General features: G+C 34.8%; 2 protein-coding genes and 1 long non-coding RNA gene across 3 annotated transcripts; 1 reads left to right on the top strand and 2 right to left on the bottom strand.

The window, feature by feature from the left end:
* Nucleotides 1-519: 519 nt before the first annotated feature.
* On the bottom strand, nucleotides 520-1,714 carry LOC134241125 (5' exonuclease Apollo-like; the record flags this gene model as incomplete). Its single annotated transcript, XM_062723209.1, is given in 2 exon segments — nucleotides 520-1,449; nucleotides 1,451-1,714. Coding segments are annotated over 2 exon segments (1,194 nt in total), but the record flags the coding sequence as incomplete, so codon positions are not given.
* Nucleotides 1,715-1,735: 21 nt separating this feature from the next.
* LOC134241121 (uncharacterized) lies at nucleotides 1,736-3,768 on the top strand. Its single transcript, XR_009986596.1, has 3 exons — nucleotides 1,736-1,829; nucleotides 1,943-3,380; nucleotides 3,412-3,768. It is a non-coding gene; the product is annotated as an uncharacterized LOC134241121 (long non-coding RNA).
* Nucleotides 3,769-6,352: 2,584 nt separating this feature from the next.
* On the bottom strand, nucleotides 6,353-21,464 carry LOC134241120 (uncharacterized). Its single transcript, XM_062723207.1, is given in 4 exon segments — nucleotides 6,353-7,789; nucleotides 7,792-8,324; nucleotides 19,368-21,008; nucleotides 21,374-21,464. Coding segments are annotated over 3 exon segments (3,279 nt in total). The 5' UTR covers nucleotides 20,993-21,008; nucleotides 21,374-21,464; the 3' UTR covers nucleotides 6,353-6,668.
* Between the last annotated feature and the right edge of the window lie 1,771 nt (nucleotides 21,465-23,235).

The following is a 23,235-nucleotide window of genomic DNA, read 5'->3' as shown; positions in this document are numbered from 1 at the left end:
TTTTAGTAATGGGAATGACTCTCAGATAATTAGTAGCCTTCTCAACCTTTGTCTTTTCAGGGTTCGACACAATCGGAATAACCCGGATAGGATTAAATTTCCCATTGACCTTTGCTGTCTCTTTACTCTGTTCATAAGAATTTTGAACACTACTGCATGCACTCCTGTCTTCTTTTGAGGTATTTTCAGACTTATTTTCCATGCCTGACATATCGGGTATGTCTGTGTCCAGTACATACATTAAAAAGTTTTTTAACAAATGTTTTTTTCCTTTGTGGTGAATTTTCCCTTTCTATCTCCTTGTCCCCTTTTTCTTCATGTTCTCTTACACACTCCATATTGGAAGATGCTTCATGTCTTTCATATTCTTGTACATGCTCAGAGGATATTTCAGACCTTTTTTCACTTTCACTTCTCCAGCTGAACTTAACTTTAAGTTTTTCCACCTTATTTTTCTTAGGATTTGTAATATCTTTTCAAGGTGAATTCTTAGAGTTTTCTCCATTTGAATTTTCCTTATCAGAAGTTTGTCCCACATCCTGTAGGCACACATTTATCCTCTTGTCCAGATTTTTTATCATCACCTCCTTTGTTGTTGAGAATTTTCTTCTTCTTTGTCTTCTCTTCAGAAAAATACTCCATTGAATCATCGAAATGGACTTCTCTCTTTATGCTCTGTAGAGATCTCTTCCTTCTTAAGGCAAGCAGTTTCTTGTTTAGCAGTCTGGAGGGAGGTAGGGTTCGATTCCCAAACATCCACCTCTTGACACTGTCAGGAATTTCAAAATTTTTCTTCCTTGGACTGCTGAGGTACGGCTTGAAAACCAAAACATCTGCCCGATCTGAAATACTAATTCCAAAAGAACCCCGATTCATGTCATTTACAATTGGATAAACAGACCTTGGTTTGACGAGCTTTATGAAGTCAGTGAGCTCATCAAATGAGCAGTGATCAGAATATGGCACAATGAACACATTATCCTGGTTACAGAAAGGATTCATCTCTAACCCTGTATAGAGGGAGGTAGGAAGAATAGCTATTGCAGGCTGTTCTTTGTTCCACCTCTCAATATTTTTGTTGGAAATGGAGTAAAAGGGAACAACTTCAATTCTTGCATCTGTTTCTCCTGTAATAAAAACATCTGGAAGATCTAGGATTTCTGGAACCTGAAAGAAGGCAGGACTGACTTTGATCCACTCCTGAAGATCCTGAGCAATGGCTACTAAAAGGTCTTCCTTTCCTAAGTTTCTCAGTCCAATCTTTACACTGAATTCTTCATGGCTATGAATAATTCCTAAAATTAGCTTCTGGCTTTCTTCTCTAGATGGAAACATACATCTTGGGGAGATATAAGTATTATCTAGATACACAACATCTGTACCAGACAAGTTTTCCATCAGTGGATCATTTTTCATGTTTGAGTCAAAACGAAAATCCCCTGTGTATTTTTAAAACTTTACCGAAATATTCCTCAAAGAGTAACATGACACTGCCAGGACAGTGGTGTGCATCTATCACAGTCACCGTCATCTGCTCAATTTGATCTGAGTCGACGTACATGATGTGACTGCATCTCGTCTCTAACGGACAGATCTGGGAGGAGTCGATCTCGTACCGCTCCTCCAGGAACTTCCCTGTGATTTCCGAGCAGTATATTTTGTGTTGCCATGAGGATGAAAGTCCCACGGTGTGACTGTTAACTATGACTGTTAAACAAAGCTATTCATAGAATAAATATTTCTATTTTTAGCTGTCTCCATTTTTACTGTACCCGGTATTGTTTTACATAAAGACCCAGGAATGAGATTTTCTTCCCTGGCAAATTCAGGTATGTTATCATGGTGTCTGATCAACATGATTTTGTAATTTTTTTAACCTTAGATTATGACTCATAAATCTGTTAAGACATTTTCCTTCATCAGTTTTGTCTTTTTTTTCTAGGGAAAATTCGTCGCCAGAGTATGTTGTTTTAAGCTGGACAGAATTAGTGAAAAACCAGACAGTAGCAGCGGTGTCGTCATGGAGACAGTCATGTGATCACCTTGTGATAAAATACTTAGCTGTTTATTGTTGTGACCTTGTCAGTGTGATAAAGATCACCATAGTAACCAATAACCCTGTGGTCATTTGATGACATATTTACCCAGAAACACCTATACTGTAGGATGAATGGCACTGAGTAAGGAGAGATTTGATTGGTCAACTTTTATTCAATCAGTTTGGCTTTTTTTTTAAAGTGAATATGGAATCAAGATCTAGAATTCAGCACAGCATATCATGGATATTACTTAGCAACAGGAATAGTAGTCTGATTCCTGAATAGAGGTCTCACATCTCGTAGATTTAGATTTTTATGGACGATTCACTCATACAATGCTTCACAGTTTTGTGACCTATGTATAAAGTATGTCTAAAGAAGCAGGTTTTTCATTTTATTTTTCATCATCTGAAAATGGACCATACCTCATTCTGTGTATCAACGTCAGTGGAATTCTGAAATCAGGATTTGTATTGCTGTCAGACCAAGTGAATGTTCTTAAGGCTACTCTTAAATTATGTTAATTCACTGAATACTCCATGCAGAATAATTCTGATATTACCCCTTATTACAATGTCTCTCGTAAAAAGAAAAAAAATGTTTGTTTATACCTCTATATAGTGCTCTATACTGTAAGAAAGAGAGTAACAACAGGATTTTTTATTTTTTATTTTATTTCTGTGCATGATGTCTCTTTGAGGAATTTTAATATTTATATTCAGATTTTTGTTACAGTAGACTTATTTTTGAAGTTGACTGTTGACGGTATTGTGTGAATAATGATTTTTTATGGTACATATCTTTGATTGTGATTTGGTTCCTATAAACAGGACCATGTCAGTGTGCTTGAAGGTTGATATACATGTATCTGATGATGTGTTATTTGCTAACAATCTGCTAACAAACTGTAAGAAAAGTCAGGTCTGAAAGTTAAATTTAATAGAATGCTAGTTCCATTCTGATAATATGATTAATCATGATATTGTATGAAACTTATGAGAAAAATTAAATAAAATATAAAAATCTATAAAAATATAATCAAAAAAATTAATATGATGGTGTTTGATACAAGAAAAAAATCTTTTGAGGAATCTCTTGTGTTTGTTGATAAAATTCAGGGTAAGGGAAAAAGTGTTCATTTATAAATGCAACTAAAAAATTTGAAATATGAGTTAGGAAAATGTATACTGATTGTAACCTGACTTAGGAGAGAGCTAAATTAGGCTGTGCCTAGATGTTGCCCAATATCCTATTCCCTTGATTCCTGATTATATTTTGGCATTGTACAGTAATAAAATAAAAATGAGTTTCAAAAGCAATATTTATTTATTAGTATAAATAGTCAAAATTTATGACTATACTAGGATTTAAGAATAATTTTCTTGCACAAGGGTGTCCATATTCTTGTAACATGTCTCATGGCATATTTTTTCTTGCAGTCAAAAGGAAGACTTTTATAAGAAGCACAATGTATTTGCACATCAATATCAGTTATACTTATGTGTTGATTTTGTACAATATGGACTGATTCGCCTGTCATGAATTTTTGTTATAAAAGAAATGACATCATCAGTTGATGCATACTCACATCATCATTTCATGTGTACATTTTTTTCTCTGGTGCCTATACATGTGCATTCATTTGTCAGTGCCATTTTTGTAACAAAGAATCAGGTTGATTTTGTAAAAGCATTTAGTTAACATATATTTTATTAGGATATCTATATGCATAAAATCACTCAGTCTAAAGAGAAATCTGTGTTTGTTTTGTTTAGGGCGATCTATATAACAACACTGTCTAAATGCAGTCAAGCTTTGTTATATCAAATTCAGTGGGTTTGAGGGGAAACAAAAAGATGTCCAGGGATTTGCGATATTGAGGGTAATAGTTGTTGGGTTTTTAAAATCAGTTAAATATATCATAGTATTCAAGAAAACGCAGTTCAACTGTCACAGTATTACAGATGCAGAGATTTGTTAAATGTAGTGTCACAAATGGAAATAAGCATCCTTATTTTATTACCATGGATTAAAGATTTTATATGAAAACATATGGTCAAATTCAACAGAGATCGCTATTTATATGGATCTGCATTGATTACTAAAATCTAGAACATGTATTTCACTTATCATCAAGTGCAATTTGAATCAAAGGACTTCAAAAGATGACTGATGCCAATCAAACATAATTTGCTGATATGTATTAATGAGAGCTATTCAACTGCCGCATAAACTTTACACCTTGCACTCCTGTGACCTTGACCTCCCTTCTCTTTAATTTGTTTTTGCTTAGTTTAAAGAAAAAATTTAGAATATGCACTCGTATATAACTATTGTTAATTAACAATACATCATCGTTGTTATATCTAAATGTTGAGTTCAAGGCCACAAGTGTTTTCCTCTTTTCGTGTATAAAATTTTGTAAACTAAACGAGATGTCATATTGACCAAATATTTTGTCTGGTGCACCTTGACATCTCAGTCCAGCATCACTCAAACTTATGTGGGTTTTCTTGGCCCGACTTTTACCAATTGTTTCAATCAATACGGGGCTGAAATGAATTAGGTGTCTGCTTCAACTTTTTTCTCCTTTAGACATATTTTAAGTCTATATTTACTATTTAGCTTTCGTTTCTTACCTTTAAAAGGTTTAAATAAAAAAACATAAATTATTGATTTTTCATAGAAGTATTCTATTCCTTTAAACCTCCGATGCTGAAGAGTACCAGCAATAGTCTGCTTCAATTACTTTGTACTACTACTATTTCTTACAAAAATGAGCCATAGTACGAAGTATTTGAAGCAGACCATTGCTGGAACTCTTCAGTTTATTCATTTCAGTTAGTATTGATTGACACTAGTAGTCGAAGCCATCAGTTTGTGTGAGACTTGACTGAGATGTCGAGGGATATCAGACAAAAATTTTTAGTCCGTACAAAATCTCCCTGAGATTAAAGATTCTGGACAATTCCTGCTTCATATGAAAACAAAAGTAGTTCAGCTAATAATGGGGTGCAATTCGTACCCATGGGGATTCCAATAGATTGTCGAAAGACCTCCTCTCCAAAAAAAACACACATAGATATTGTCAATCAGAAACTCAAGCATCTTTTTGATGTCAGCTTCAGAGAACTTGTATGTACAATCAGAATGTTTTGAATAAAATAATTTTCCAAATGACTGATGACAAGGTAAGTGTATTAACAAGTTACATTTTTATTGAAAGCAGCTGTCAATGATATCAAAAAGCATTGACTTTAATTAATTTATCGTGGGAGTGGTTTCGTATAAAGCTGGAAAGTAATTACAAGACTTGATATAAAAGAACACCAAAGAGTCTGCCACAACAGCTGAACAGCAGCAGCACAACGGCTTTCATTAATTTTGTTTAAAGCCAATTTCAGTTTGCTGTTAAAATAATATAACCAATAACTTGGTTGTATTTTGTTTTACATATTTCATACCAATTTTAATGCCTTTCTCTTTATGCTAAAGAAATTCAACTATGAATATTTCTGCTGCCTGATCAATACATGAGACACACGATGGGTGAGGCCGGTGTACTGGATATTTAATCCTCCAGGGCACCTGATTCCTCCGTTGAACTTTCCACGAGTCCATTTTATATCCAGTTCACTATGTATTATAGTGGATTTTTTTGTTAATACCGTTTTACATCCAATTCACAGATTTGTATAACAGTGATTTTTTTTTTCTAGATAATAAATCATCTTTCGTTATCGTTACTATTTTTTCGTTATGAAAGACTTAGTGTACAAAGAGCAAGCTGGACTCCTTTAATTCATAGGCACCTAAGGCATTTGTTGGTTATTAATCTTGTATTTCGTTAGGTTGGCATAGGGAATTATTTTGTATCTTGGCCATAAAATGTATCCACTGGCAATTATAAGAGATGATATTTGAAAATACTAAAATAGTTATGTAAACTGACATCCGATTGCAGTGACGTAGCATCGTTTTTGAAATAAAAGAGGGGGGGGGGCAGCCAGAGAAAGAAATCAACTTAGGGCAATTCCTAATTAAGCTTGGACATCCAGTGAGGTATCGCATTCCCTACATTACATTATTAGCTTCTGAAAGAATTTTACTCTCCCAAAAATTTGATTTATAACAAAAATCAACTTCTTTTATACTTTTTATTTGATGATAATAATTGTCTTAAATATTGCAAAATTTGCTATAATTACATTCAAATTAAAAGCATATTATTAATATATACCATCTATTTACCATGCCTTAACATTAAACTTAAGTAAGATTTTTTTTATAATAGAATTGGCAATTAATCCCATTAAATTTATATGAAAATGAGCAGATCAAAAAATTATTTCAATGTTTATCTAATATTTTATCCTTATTATAACAATGAAACATTCTTTCATAAAAAATCAAATTGCTCTGAAAATGTCTTCAAGTTTATATTGATCATGTTTATAAAGTCTACATTGTCCCTTCCCATGCATCTCATCTTCTGACAACTCAAAGAAAAAATATGCCTTTTTTTTTTACAATGACATTTTAACTTAAATATATTTCAAATTATTTACAAAATTAGACCAATAATGACCAACTTTTTACAAGCATACATGTATACATATACATGTATCTCTATTTAAGGCATTTAATTTTCTTAACCTTTCCTTCCCATTCAGCAACAAACAAATAATTTTTATTCACACATAAACCCATTGGATACTTCAGACCACAGTTATCTATATAACGGAGGAACTGTCCGTCCTGGTCTAGGATGTGGATACAGTGGTTATTAGGGTCTGCTGTCAGGATCTGACTCTGGCTGTCTGTTGTGATGCCACAGGGATTAAATGGTTTCTTCTTTTTAGAAGAAAGATGACCACTGTATCTAAATCGGTGTTTTCCAGCTTGGTTAACAACTACAACAGCACCAGCTTCACTGTCAGCCACACAGATATTCAGGTTTCTGTTCTCACTGATGTACTTCAATTTGCTATTTCCTGAATACAGAGGTTTACCCTCCTCATCAAACTGAATTGTTTGTTTCTCTGTAGGGCCTGAGTAACGTACAACCTTGAATTGTGTTTTATCTTCACTGTACATGGTAACCAGCAGATCCCCAGAGGAAGTGACACAGAGTTTTGAAGGTGTCCAACCCTGTAGTGTGATCTTCTTCCTTGTCGTTCCATTCGTAACCTTATTAATAGTCCCTTTCCTCCCATCAGTGTAAACTAGATCTCCATCACATGTCACTGCTATATCATTTGGAACTCCCCCTGATTCTTTTGTTATTGTCTTGATATGTGAGCCTTGAATGTTAAAGCATTTCATATCACTGACCATTCCACATGTCCAGATTTCTTCTTCATTGAGACAGGCAACACTACGGAGTTTTTCATACCCAGTATCTATAGTAGTGATAAGTTCTGGTTCTTCTAGCAGTTCTCTGGTTGATGTCTCCGGTTTCTTCAGTTTGTAGCCATTTTCTTCTGCTGTGGTAGATAATGGTGCAAGAGATCCAAACAACTTGTAGAGCTGTTCTCTATCTACTGGTTTAGCATCAAAAACGGGCAGTGATACTTTTGGAGGAAGTTTGCTGAATTCCTTGTTTCTGGAGCTGTATTCCATGGTCATGGACACTTCATTTGATTCTTCCATTTCTTTCAGGTTGAGAAGAGTTTGTTCAATAAGAGTCTCTATATGTTTAACTTCTTCTGCATGTTTCTTCATAATGTCAAAGTGTTTTACTTTAAAACATCAATTTCTTTTTTCATAGCATTGATGACATTGTCAATTTCTTTGTGCCATTGTTTTCCATGTTCTGTCACGGCTGTTGTAAGTTTCTCATATTCTCCATGCAAGTTAGTCATCTGTGTTTCTAGATCTTTTGTGATTTCTTTGTATTTAGGATAAATAATGTTTTTTAATTCTTCTGTATCTTTTGCAATATCATTTTTCTTTGAGTCGTATATTTCTGCAAGGACTAAGAAATTGTGTCCTTTATGCTGTTCTGATGCAGAGCATAAGGAGCAAACAGGAAAGTTACATTCCTTGCATTGTAAATCACATAATTTGGTTGGATGTGTTGCACACTTTGGATAAATCAAGGTTGATTTTCTTTGTTGGAATGGGACAATTTGATGTTTGTTATAGTCATCAGCAATATGTTCTCCAATACAGGGTTTACAGAGATTGACGTAACAGAAATCACAGTACATCTGTACTGTAGCTGTCTCACAAATGTCACATCTGATCACATCCTGGGCACTGAGGTGGGGATCCATAGTTTCTGTAGAAGTTCTATAAATAAAGTATAGCATTGTTACTAAAATTAATCCTGCATTTTTATGAATTAATAATAATCATTTGGACTGGTCAATAAATACTAATGAATATCATTGTATCTAACTGTATAATAAAGGTACATAATTACATGAAATATGGTATTTAGGAATACAAATTGTTAATGTTGGAATCTATTTTTAACAACTTTATTGCATATTTACAGACTTAACTAATTCAAATTTCAATTTTAGGGTAAATTGAAAATGACCTTTTCAAAAATGATCATGAAAATATACAAACCGAAAGTACATTTGCAAGAATAATTTCTTTAATGAAATTCTAAATATAATTACCGTTGTACTCACTTAGAAAACTTGTCTCACATTGCAATTGGTAGAATAACAGAAGTCATTCGTCAGTTCTTTGTTCATCACGTCTTCATGGTGTCCGCCCAAACCTGTCTCCTGATCGCCCTGAAATTAGAGTTATCGCTCTTGCAGCGATTATAAGGTTAAAAGAACTTTTATCACCCCCCTTTTTTAACCTTAAGCGAAATGCCTTTTGTTGACACAGTTCAAAGTCTGAAGATCATCAAATTCACGCTCCTTAGCTTTAACCATAACAAAAATCTATGATACTAGTAATCTTTAATTCTGTGTGGTTACACTGCAGTATAGGTCTAATCTCTCTGATTGGCTCGTCTAGCAACATTCATTACATTGTAAAAATAAAAATAAATAAATAATAATAATTAATTACCATCAAGTGCGTTAAGAGTGTACATTAACATTTACCATGGGGAAATTTAACGCGTTTTGAAAAAAAATAAACATGTATTAAACAAAATTTCTAGACTTCGATTTAAGTAATTGAGAGAATTAATTTGTAATAATTATATCTTCCGAAAACTTTTAATTAACGTGAATTGATTTAACCTTATTGAGAACAAGGAGAAGACGAGTAGAACGTCTCTCAGCCCAACTCTTTTTTACATAGCCATGGATAGCAAATTGACCCCCCCCCCTCTGAAAGTAATCCCCAATTTTCAATGTCTTTATTATGTAACAATATCTTTGTAAAACATTCGTGTGCCTAAGCATCCTTCCAGGTACCTGATGCCTATGCTACATCAAAATATGTATTTGCATAACTACTATGACGCTGAAAACTTTCGATAAATTTTAGTTTACATAAAATGCATGCAAATTGGAAAAACTTAAGTACAGTTTTAAACATTTAAGAGAGAAAGAAATTTCAAAGTATGGAAAAATAGAAATCGCTCACTTTCACATCCTGAAGTGACCTTTTCACCGAAAAGTTATCCAACAGGTTCAATTATTAATCATATCTAAGATTTGCAAGAATATCGATCATACACTTTTTTCAAAGTGCGTTAATATACATGCGCAGATCTAGAGGGGGGCGGGGAGGGGGATCTAGAATTTGCAGAGATATTAAATTGATACACTAAACCAAGAAAAAGGTAACTCAAGAAAAGGGAGTCCCCCTTAAAAACGCGGACGTTTATTAAGTTGGTATGAAAAGTAATATGTATAAAGCATTTGCAGTCAAAAGTCACCCCCTCCCCACCACCACCACCACCACCACGATATGGATTTTCACGTTTGGGCAAGTTAAGTTTAGGTCTTTTTTTTTTTGGCTTGTCAACAAAATTCTGAGGTTGGATTTTTTTTTTAATAGGGACAAGTTGTCATGTTGTAAATTTTGTATTTACTGCCACCCGGTAAATTCAAAATTTACAACATGACACTGGGTTGGACCCCCCTGGAAAAAAATTCTGGATCCGCGCCTGAATATATAATATGGTCGATTATAACGCACTTTGAAAACAAATTTTTCTTTTTCAAAGTGCGTTGAATTGGTCCCAAATTTAACGCACTTTGATTTTTTTTCTTAAAGTGCGTAATTTTTCAAAGTGCGTTGTAAAACTGCAGCCCATATGTCAGTGCCAAATTTGGAACAAAGAATTCAGGTTAATTTTGTAAAAGCATTTAGTTAACATACCGTATATCCGTTTTTTTCGCGATGATCTATTTTTCGCATTATTTGCGACAATTTTTAATTCGCAAAATTTAAAACACGCAAAAATTATATCAGCTATAATATGACATAAAAACATTACCATTTTGAACAAAAAATCCTTAATCGTAAAAAATAACTTACTCAAAATAAAAACTCTACAAATCTACCCTTTTTCACAAAATTTCCAACACGCGAAAAAAACGGATAAACGGTATATTTTATTAGGATATCTATATGCATTGAAATTACTCAGCCTCAGACTCAGAGAAAATTTATTTGTTTTTTGATTAATGATACCCACACAAAACTGTCTATATATGCAGTTGATCTTCAGTATCTTGGACACCGACATGGATATGTGGAATTCAGTAATGTAGCAATTCCATCCACTCTTTAGCTCACCTGAGGCGAAGCCTTGGGTGAGATTTTCTTATCACATTTTGTCCGTCCGTCTGTCTAGCTGTCTGTCCGTCCGTCTGTAAACTTTTCACATTTTTGACTTCTTCTCAAGAACCACTGGGCCAAATTAAATCAATCTTACCTCAAAGCATCATTGGGTGAAGGGGGGTTTAAATTGTTAAAAGGGAGGGCTAAGTCCATCACAAGGGGAGATAATCAAGGAAAGACAAAAATAGGGTGGGGTCATTATATAAAAAAAAATCTTCTCAAGGACCACTGGGCCATAAAAGCTGAAACTTATGTGGAAGCATCCTGGTGTAGTGTAGATTCTAAATTGTCCAAATTATGACCAGTTGGATTATAATATGTATTGCTAGGGGGAAATCTGGCAAAGAACACAATAGTCAAAGCTACTCAGGTAAGAGTTTTGTCCAATGGGCCTCTTGTCAAAAGTATTTAACTCTTGATACCTTGAACTCTCTGATATCTCAAAGGTTTTTTTTTCAGCCCCACCTTGTTCGAGATAATGAGGTTTAAGGATGAATTCTTCTGATCAATTTACCCCAAGTGGGTCTTCGTACTTAGACATGTCGTAAAATTCAAACTGATAACAATTTACAAAGAAGTTTTTAAAGTTTTTATGATTTATATGTTTAACTATATTTATTTTTAAATAAAAAATCTTTCTATGTTCTATAAATAACCACCGCGTGTGGAAAATTACGATATTTACGACATAGGCTTAAGAAAGTCGACAAGTGAAATCGACATCGAGAGGGGAAGACTCAAGAAGACGGGATCGCCCGTTTCAAAGCGACAGGAATGCCGAATGGCACTCCATTAAAAGAGCCAACCGACAGAAATTTTAAAACATTAAAAAAATTGTCGAGATCACAATTAGGCATACAGGAACATTCTCGAAAGCGGTACCCAAACATGCCAGCCAAGAGAGCCGAAGTGTGTTGACGCAGTGGAAAAGCGAAAATGTAGGTTAACAATGCTTTCAAACTGATTGAAAATAGCAATGCTTATGTGTTATAGATACAAAGGTTTCAAAATACATAGTATACTGTCACACCGCAAACTCAAACATAGCATATTACATGTTACATGTACGTAACGTTAGGCCTAAGGTCTCCAGAGGCGTGCAGACGACAACATTTGTATTATCTTTTTTTATTACAACTTTAGCTTTTAGTATATGATAAATTACCTTTGATATTGTAAATGCAGAATCTCTATCTCAAATTTATAGACATACCGTAAGAAAATAACTTCTATAATTTTTAGCTGTTTACATTCGGTAAGAAACTAGGTCGCTTCATTCTATGGCGGCCTATGCGGGTTATAAAAAATGGAATATTTCTGAAACATCATGGAACATGTTGAAATTATTTTAGTCTAAACTACAGGCCTGGGTTCATAAAAACAAAGTCAGATAGACAAAACAATGATTCTCCATTTTTTGAATAATGATGTACTATACCAGTAAATTATAATCTAATTTTTTTCTAAAAAAAATTTTTACAGGTAAGTCTTGTTTTCACAAAAATCACTAATGAAGGCTTTTAGAAGTGAGCAGGGTTTAAGAACCACTAAAATCAGATGGAGAAAAACCATAAAAATCAGATTGAGAAAGTGGGACTGGATTTGACTAATAGGACACATTTCGCTTCAGGACTTACAGAAAGCTGAAATCGCCATTTTGCGTTATGTACAACGTGAAACATTCTGTGATGAACTGAGTACTCTTGCAGAAGGAAACTCACATGTGAACAGAAACAGTTATATACGGAAACTCGACCCAGTTCTGGATGAAGATGGACTTTTGCGGTAGGAGGACGACTTCAGAGAGCCAATATGCCAATTGAATGTAAACATCCTATTATCCTAAGACATCTGGTGGGGATCCTGCCTTTTAATTAGATGATGGGCTGTCAATAAGTTTATTTCGTTGAATACAATGAAGAAGTTTGCTGCGGATCTTCAAAATCCATGCCACGGTTTTCTTTAGCGTATACCAAGAAGAATGATGATTGATAAGTTTCTCAACACCCATCAGGTCAACACTTGGTTCTGCCTTGTGTATTTCAGCTACTAATGCTCTAACTGATGCTTTTTTCACTTCCGGATCATCTGGTGTTTCACGCAAAATTTCTGTAGGTGCTTCTGGCCAACAATCGACGGAAGTCCATAGAAATTCTGGAGCTTGGATCCAGCGTCCTTGCTGCACTATTTCATTTGCTGAAAGTCCTCTTGAAGCATAATCTGCTGGATTGAGTTTGGTATTAACATATCTCCATTCCTGTGGCGTTGATCCTTCATGAATAACAGCAAGTCTGTTAGCTACAAACGTGTGAAATCTTGATGTTTCATTTCTAATGTAACGTAACACAGCCATACTGTCTGTCCAAAAAACAGTTTCATCTATAGGAATGTCTAATTCTGCTTTCAGCATTTTATCGGTACGCACGGCAACTGTTGCTGCTGTCAGTTCTAGTCTTGGGATACTTGTTTGCTTCAAAGGAGCCACACGCGACTTTCCCATTATGAAAGAACAATGGACATCGTTGTTCACATTTTCCTATCGCAAATAAGACACAATCCCATAACCAACTTCACTGGCGTCCGAAAAATGGTGCAATTGGGCAGAACACATTGTTCCAAATCCAACAGGTTTAACACATCTGTCTATCCTGAATTCTGATAACTTCTGTAGGTCACAAAACCAGCCGTTCCATTGGTCGGAAAATTTCTCAGGTATGGTATCATCCCATCCAAGATGAATTCTACTTAACTCCTGAAGTATTTTCTTTGCTCTCAGTACGAACGGTGCAAGAAATCCCAAAGGATCAAAAACACTACTTATCATGGATAAGATTCCTCTTCGTGTAAGGGGTTTCTTATTAACTTCTATGTTGAAACGGAACACATCTGATTCCACACACCACTGAACTCCTAAGGCTCTTTCAATCGGTAGTGCATCATAGTCTAAGTCGAGGCCCTTGTCCCCCTTGACTTCTTTTGCTCGCTCTGAGATTGGAATTGTCATCATGACATCTCTGTTGTTGCTTATCCACTTTGAAATGTGAAATCCTCCCCGAGTAAGAAGTCTTTGTATATCCTTAAGTAAGTCGATAGCACAATTAACAGTCTTGACGGACTTAAGACAGTCATCAACATAAAAGTTCTTAAACACGGTGTTGATGATCTCAGATTCAAAGAGTTCTTCAAAATCTTTAGCAGTTTTTCTAAGAGCGTAATTAGCACAACTAGGCGATGATGATGCGCCAAACAAGTGTACTACCATCTGATACTCTACGATCTTTTTAGTCATGTCTCCATCTTCCCACCACAGAAATCTAAGGAAGCTTGCATCTTGTTTTGGTACTTGAACTTGGTAAAACATACTGTCTATGTCTCCCATCACTGCAATCTCCTCTTGTCTGAATCTCAGAAGTGTACCTACGAGTGAACTAGTTAAGTTTGGTCCAGGTAAAAGTTGATCATTTAATGATGTGCCTTGAAATCTAGCCGCACAATCGAACACCACTCTCAACTTTTTCTTCTTTGGGTGATACACTCCATGATGCGGCAAGTACCAAACCTTGCCATCCACTTGCTCTTCAGTTGGAACTTTGACAGCATATCCTTCATTCATAATCTTGTTCATAAACTCGCAATATTCACTGTGAAAATTTTCATCATGATTGAATCGTTTTACAAGAGACGATAACCGTTGTTCAGCTTGCTTCTTGTTGTTTGGTAATCTGACATCATTAGACTTAAATGGAAGTCCAATTTGATAATGTCCGTCCTCAAAACAAATAGACTTTGATACAAGATCTAGAAACTTCCTGTCATCTCTGGATGGCTCATGTATGTCATCAATTGTCCTCTCACTGAAGTCATAGTTAAACTGGTTACGAATCTGCTCTTCTAGCCTCCTTGCATCAACCCGATTGATGGATACACACAAATTACTGTCGTCATTTGGAGTCACTTCCAGTGGCCCATTGATGACCCAGCCTAGTAAGGTTTTCACTGCAAAGGGACCATTTTCTGCACTAGAAACAACATCCCACGGTTCTAATGCCTTTGGTGCATTGACACCATTCAAAAGTCCTACATCACACTCAATCACATTCAAGTCAATGTCATGTAAATGTGGCCATTCCTTTAAGTCTTCTGGAGAAATCACGTCCTTTCTGGACACTGGTAATGTAGACTGCGTAAAGACAGGCGGCAGTTCAAATGTATTTTCTCCGTGAATATCACTCACTTCCAAATCTGATATGATGTAAGTGTCTTGGACCTTTTCTTGTCCCATGGTAACGAGATTCAACTTTGTTCTCTTTCCTTCAATGTTTAAGGAATGCGCAAGAGTCTCTAAACAATACGTAGCGTTACTTCCTGAATCTAGAAAGGCATATGTTGTCACATATTTGTCACTGCACTTGGACTTTAGTCTAACAGGCACAATGGGTAATGCCTGCTTCACAGTTTCTCCAGCCCCCTTATGAGCAGCCACCCACAAAGCTGTTGCTTCACTGCCATCTCCGTCACTTGAATTCTTTCGGTTGTCATCTTTCTTCTGTGGATTTGCATGGAGAATAGTAGGATGAAGTTTTTGACAATGACTACAAGTCAATTTTTGCTTGCAATTAGTCTTGAGATGTTCAGGTCTTAAACAAGCAAAACACAAGCCCTTGGACTTTAGAAATGAATATCTGTCTTTCAAGGATACATTCACATATTTCCTACACACATCTAGTGAATGACCTCCGTTACAAAATATACAAGGATCTGAGAAGACACTTCCAGTCTTTTGTCTCTGTGTTGTATACACATCACCACATGCGCCTGACTGAACATTTTTTGATGATTCATTCATAGCAATCGCAAAGTTTTTGTGTGTCCCAGAAAACTTTACTGATTTACCAGGTTGACTACGCTGTCCATCTTGAAAACCTTTGGTTGATGTTTTAGTGTTGCTCAGAATATCTCTTCCATATATAGGATCTGTAGCTTTCTTCGCTTCTTTGTAAACAAAATTGACAAGATGTTGAAATTTCACGATCTCATGCTTTTCTTTAAGATCATACACCACGTTTCTCCATTTTTCATGTAAGTAGTGGGGTAACTTTTTCACTAACAGTTTTAAGTTTTCCGAATATTCCAAAACTCTAGCCGCTTCCACGTTTTCGATTGCAAACTGACATTCTTTAAGAAAAATGCCATAAGCGTCTAAGGCTTTTGCATCGTCAGTCTTTATAATTGGCCACTCTAATGCCTTTTTCACATACGATTGAGCTAATATATCAGCATCTCTATATCTGTCTTTAAATTCGTCTAGCGCTGCTTTGAATCCATGTTTTGCATCCATATGTGAATATCCTAAGACAATCTTGTGTGCTTCCCCTGATGTATATTGCAACAGGTAGTTCAACCGTTCTTCAAAGGAGTCTGTATTTGATGAAATTCTTGTGTTGAACTGTCTCAGGAATCTCTTGTAATCCATCGGATTTCCATCAAAGGTTTGAATAATCGACCTTGGCTTGTTCAGTTCTCGCGCAACGGTCAAGATACCATGATCACTATTGGTCGATGTCTGAATTGGCACTGAAGAAGATGGTTGCGAAGACACAATATGCAGCACAAGGTTATCACTGACATGAAGAGCTGGCGTCTGAGGTGGCGTAGGAATATACGCATTGTACGTATCATGAGGTACGTTTCTTGGTAACGATTCATGTGAAGTGTTTTGAAACGTATGCGTATACTGAGGTACATGTACGTAAGGTGAACTCTGAGGTAAAAACGTAGACTGAGGAACATATACATATTAAGGTGCATTCTGTGGTTGACACATATTAGATGTTTCATGTGAATGTAAAGATTTTCTTCTATCTTCCCATAGAGGTGCACACGGATTTAATGATGCAGTTTCTTTTGTTTCAGGCTTGTCACTTGAATGATCTTTAAGAGATTCTTCTAAGTCCAAATTCCTCATAACACTCCTTTCCATTTCTTCGATAATTTAAGTTTTCGCATCCGTTATTTCTATCTCTGTATTGATTTCAAGTTCTTCTTCTTTTAATTTCAGTTGAAGTTTAGCTTCTTCCAATTCCTTTCTTTTTGGTAATGCTGAGGCTCTGGCAACGAGTTCTGCTTTCCGCTGTTGTTCTTTTAACTTTTCCATGGAAAGATGACTTGAAGAAGAACTTGTGCTGGGTCTGGACCGCACTGATTTATTGTCAGGTGTTGTGTGTCGCAAGATCCAATCCTCAACAGAATCTTTCAAAGCTGTGAATCTTCTATTCCTAGACTGAAAATTCTTATCATCCTCGATTCTCTCAGTTGGTGTTAAATATATCAAATCTTGATATTCTTTATGTGACACAATCAAATCCTCGTATATCTGCATCCACTTCTTATACTCATTTTTAACTGTATCTTTGCTCGGATTTTCTAGCAGTAACAGTTCTATGTTATCACTTACTTTGGACAGTTTCTGGTCACAACTTCTTCTAAACTTTAACTTTTGTTGCACTTGGTAAAAAAGTCCTTTCTCAGTCATCACTCTGTGTCTCTGTCCTGGCTGCTCTTCTGTATCACTTTCTTCTGAATCACACATGGCTGTTGATATTTATTCGTAAATGTTGTACTGTTCAATGCCCAGAGAAAGATTGAGAAATTGTAAATGCGATTGTCTTTATTCAACTTCATTCATAGGAACATTCGCTCATATAGGTTTCATCATATATATCACATGACTGACATCATACTATTCATCATACGATTCATCATAAGTCATCATACGTAAACATACGATACCTCATACGATTTACTGTAAAGTAAATAAAATAAAATATTGTAAACAAAAATTCTTGTAACACAATGCAATACCAATAAACAGAGACAATTCGGACTAGAAAATTGGCAGTGCCAAGACAATTCAGACTAGTAATAAATTCCAGAATATATGCTATCAATATTAAAGATTATAACCAAAAATAATACATTATAAGTTAACGTTCCATATATTACTGAGTATGCATAAAAATATCTAACTTTTAAAATTGGTGTTTACAAATGGATATGAGAGTTATTGCCCTTGCGATACACAGTTTAAGCCAAATGCATTTAACACCTATCCTAAACAACAGATATGCAGACCTATCAAATAATCTTATAAATAATTTAAAAATATTGTGTTCAATACAATAAATCTATAAATGTAGCTATACATAAGAAGTAATGATTATCCAATATGCTCGACTATGTAGACCATTATCAGAGTATAAAAAATACTGATTCATAAATAAAATACAAGAAATGCATACAAATACATATGGGTGTGCTGGTGTTTGAATAATTGGCTTACCGAATAAGTAGTTTTTCCCCAATTCCAGAGATGCATTGAACAAAAGTACAGACCAGAGAATGATACCTTCCAGCGAATGTCACTGCCCGTGCAGTACTCAAGAAAATTATGTGTACCCAAAAACTTTTGACGTAATACACTGACATAATGGCGCTAAAATTTGAACATGAGTAAAATGGCTATAACACCATCTCTGAACTTTCCAAGGGTCCATTTTTATAACCAGTTTACAGATTTGTATTATTGTGGATGTTTTAAAATCTAAATCACCTGTAGTTATCGCCAATTTTTTTTCAGTTCGAAAAAAACTAGGTGTAGATAAAGCGAGGTTGACTCCGTTCCTAGGCACCTATAGCATTTACTTGTAATTGATTTGATATTCCGTTGAAAGTTGTCTAAACTTGAAAATCATCTTTCATGCGGGGATGAGGGTTAGAGTCCAACTTCAACTTTCAGTCCTTAATTTTCTACATAGAATACCACATTACCCTTGATATTTAACCTATAGCAAAAATAAAATCAACTTATTTCATATATTATGATAATACTGTAATTGTATTACATTTGGCAACTACGATATTGGGCGGAAATTCAATTTTCAACAAGTTAGCGTAGATTTGATTTAATGCTGTCTGAATGTGCTACACGTAGCTATAAATGTTAATAGACAAGACACAAGCGATGTGCTTGAATTAGCGGACTCTTCTTTCCACCAAAATCGCTAAATATAATACACCACTAAATGTAATACGTTTACAGAATTGTCTTAAATATTACAAAAGTTGGTACAAACATACGCACTTAAAGCATAATATACAGCATCTATTCACAATGTGTTAAACCTACATGTATAAACTTAAGAAGAAATTATTTTAAATAAGAAGTGACAATTAATTCTATTCAATTCAAATGAAAAACAGCAAATCATGATCTCAATGTATATCTAATATTGTATCCTTATTATAAAAATGTAACATCCTTTCATCAAATCTGAAAATAATTTGATATTTATCATGTTTATGCAGTCTACATTTTCCAGACTTCATCTTCTGAAAAATTGAAAAAAATTCTTTGCAATGAAATGTTATCCCACAAAATGAAATATTTCAAATTTATATAAAAAAAATAGACCCATTATAATCACCTTTTCACAAGCAAATACATAATATACAGTGTATCTCTATTCAAGGTATTTAATTTTCTTTAACTTTCCTCCCCATTCAGCAACAAACAAATAATTTTCATTCACACATAAACCCCATGGATCCTTCAGATCACAGTTATCTATATAACGGAGGAATTGTCCGTCCTGATCTAGGATGTGGATACAGTGGTTATTACTGTCTGCTGTCAGGATCTGACTCTGACTGTCTGTTGTGATGCCTAAGGGTTTAAATGGATTCTTCTTTACAGTAGAAAGATGACCAGTGTATCTAAATCGGAGTTTTCCAGCTTGGTTGACAACTACAACAGCACCAGCTTCCCAGTCAGCCAAACAGATATCCAGGTTTCTGTTCTCACTGATGTACTTACTTTTGTCATTTCCTGAATACAGAGGTTTACCCTCTTCATCAAACTGGATTGTTTGTTTCTCTTTGGAGCCCGAGTAATGGACAACCTTGGATTGTGTTTCATCATCACTAAACATGGTAACCAGGAGGTCCCCAGAGGAGGTGACACAGAGTTCACCAGGTCTCCAGTCCTGTAGTCTGATCATCTTCTTCGTCTTTCCATTTGTAACCTTATTAACAGTCCCTTTCACCCCATCAGAGTATACTAGATCTCCATCACCGGTCACTGCTATATCATTTGGCAATTCCCCTGATTTTGTTCTAATTGTTTTGAGAAGTGAGCCTTGAATATTAAAGCATTTCATATCACTGACTCTTCCACTTGTCCAGATTTCTTCTTCACTGATACAGGTAACATTGTAAAGTTTTTCATACCCAGTATCTATAGTAGTAATAAGTTCTGGTTCTTCCATCACTGGCATCAGCTCTCTGTTTAATGTTTCTGGTTTCTTTAGCTTGTAGCCATTTACTTCTGCTGTGGTAGATAATGGTGCAAGAGATCCAAACAACTTGTAGAGCTGTTCTCTATCTACTGGTTTAGCATTAAAAATGGGCAGTGATACCTTCACTTTGGGAGGAAGTTTGCTGAATTCTTTGTTTCTGGAGCTGTATCCCGTGGTCATTGGCACCTCATTTGATTCTTCTATTTCCTTCAAGTTAAGCAGAGTTTGTTCAATAAGAGTCTTTATCTGTTTCATTTCTTCTGCATGTTTCTTCATAATGCCAAAGTGTTTTACTTTAAAATCATCAATTTCTTTCTTCATGGCATTGATGACATTGTCAATTTCTCTGTGCCATTGTTTTCCATGTTCTGTCACGGCTGTTGTTAGTTTCTCATATTCTCCATTCAAATTAGTCATCTGTGTTTCTAGATCGTATATGATTTCTTTGTATGTAGGAGAAATAATGTTTCGTAATTCCTCTGTATCTTTTGCGATATCTTTTTTCTTGGAGTCGTATACTTCTGCAAGGACTAAAACATTGTGCGCTTTATGTTGTTCTGAAACAGAGCAGAAGGAGCAAACAGGAAAGTTACATTCCTTGCATTGTAAATCACATGATTTGCTTGGATGTGTTGCACACTTTGGATAAATCAAGGTTGATTTTCTTTGTTGGAATGGGACTATTTGATGTTTGTTATAATCATCAGCAATATGTTCTCCAATACAAGGTTTACAAAGATTGACATGACAGAAATCACAGTACATCTGTACTACAGCTGTCTCACAAAGGTCACATCTGATCACATCCTGGGCACTGAGGCGGGGATCCATAGTTTCTGTAGAAGTTCTATAAATATAAAGAATAGCATTGTTACTAAAATTAATCCTGCATTTTTATGAATTAATAATAATCATTTGGACTCGTCAATAAATACTAATGAATATTACTTCCTTGTATCTAACTGTATAATCATGATAATAAAGGTACATAATTATACATGAAATATGGTATTTAGAATAACAAATTGTTAATGTTGGAATCTATTTTTAACAACTTTATTGCATATTTACAGACTTAACTAATTCGAGATTCAATTTTAGGATAAATTAGAAATGACCTTGTTCAAAAATGATCATGAAAATATTCAAACCGAAAGTACATTTGGCGATTTGCAAGAATACCTTCTTTAATGAGTTTCTAAAGATAATTACCGTTGTAGTCACTAGAAAACTTGTCTCACATTGGTAGAATGACATAAGTCATTCGTCAGTTCTTTTTTTCATCACGTCTACATGGCCACGATGGTGTCCGCCCAAGATCTGTCTTCTCCACGGTTCAGGGTTTCTGATCGTCCTGAAATTAGAGTTATCGCTCTTGCAGCGATTGTAGGGTTAAAAGAACTTTTGGCACCCCCCCCCTTTTTTTTTAAATCTTAAAGGTACTTAGACACAGATTTGAAGTTATTATTTTCTCTATAATATTACGACTTATTTATTTTTATAGCATTTCACACAAAAATTAATTAAAAATCTTATTTCTTATAAAAGATATTAAAATTTCAAATTTTTTGGTGGGTTTCATTGACACATCCTTGCTCTTTCACAAATTAATTCTATTCTTAATCCTCAGGAAAAGTGGCAATCTCGTTGTGTATAAATGAAACATATTAGTACTATAATCCAGAAAATTCAGAGTAGCTATGTTCGAAAGTAAAGACTGTGACGATTGAACGCACCCGGTGAATTGTAAACAATTAATAATAACAGAACTCGTGCCCTGTTTAGAAAAGCAGTGTACATAACACGAGTGTGCTCGATTTGCTAAACTCTGTACGCAACTCTTAGTTCCGAATGACAATTATTGTGAAGGAGTTTTGCTTTCTAACATTTCTACTCTGAATAAAATTATTTTTCTGGATAAAAGTTTTAATATTTCTTATTAATACACAACAAGATTGCGACTTTTCCTGAGGATTAAGAATATTTAAGGTTAAAATTTGTGAAAATGCACGGATGTGTCTATCAAACCTGCCAAAAAATTTAAAGTTTAATAACTTTTAAATGAAATAAGATTTTTTATTAATTTTTGTGTGAAATGCTATTAAAATATGTCGTAATATTATAGAAAAAATATTGACTTCAAATCTGTGTCCAAGTACCTTTAACTAAGCGAAATGCCTTTGGTTGACACAGTTCAAAGTCTGATGATCATCAAATTCACGGTTCTTAGCTTTGAACATTACAAAAATCTATAATAAGCTTTAATTCTGTGTTGTTATATTATAAGTCCAATCTCTCTGATTGGCTGTTCTAGCAACATTCCATTGTAAAAAAAAATCATTAATTACCTTCCAGGTGAATGAATATATTCTAGTACATGGTTATTACAAATTTAAGGGGATGGGAGTGTTAGCCTCTTCAAATAAACATACATATGTATTAAAGTACTCCCCTCCCCCCATCGAAGGTCACCAGACCATAATTTTTAGTCCCTTCGACATCTCGCTGAGATTAAGGAAACGCACTTCTTAGAAGTTTTACAAAGAATACCTGGTATTCCGGACCCTTAGGGAAAATTTTCTGATATCTCAAAGTTTTTTTTCTCAGCCCACCTTGTTTAAGATAATGAGGTTCGACTGTATAACACACAGAGAGACTTGTTATTCCTCAATTGCTAATCATAATGTTGATCATAAGTGATAACATGATTGTATGGACCAAATCAACATGGAATGACATGGACATGCTGTGTTTTCTAATACAAGGTTTGTTCACTCACTCTTGTGTGAAACCCTCCCCAAAATTCAGGAACATATTGTAAACTTGCTTATCATCAAATCGCCATGAAAAAAGATATAATGTCACATTTTTTATTAAATAGATTTTTAAAACAATTATTGCTGTTTTTTCCTGGAACATATTGTATACTTGCTTATCGTCAAGTAATGTCTTTGAAATTCATAATGAAACGGAAATGGTTTTGTGATTTAGTTTCGTTTTAACGTTAGACCTACGTTCTTATATAAATTCTTAAACACTAAAAAATATTAATTCTCAGATCATACAAGTAGTAT

This window comes from Saccostrea cucullata, unplaced genomic scaffold, assembly GCF_032062105.1.
Source record: "Saccostrea cucullata isolate Sc308-1 unplaced genomic scaffold, CSIRO_AGI_Scuc_v1 ctg14543, whole genome shotgun sequence".
Taxonomy (NCBI): domain Eukaryota; kingdom Metazoa; phylum Mollusca; class Bivalvia; order Ostreida; family Ostreidae; genus Saccostrea; species Saccostrea cuccullata.
Note: the sequence above shows the minus strand (reverse complement) of the source record. Positions and strands in the feature narration are given on the sequence as shown.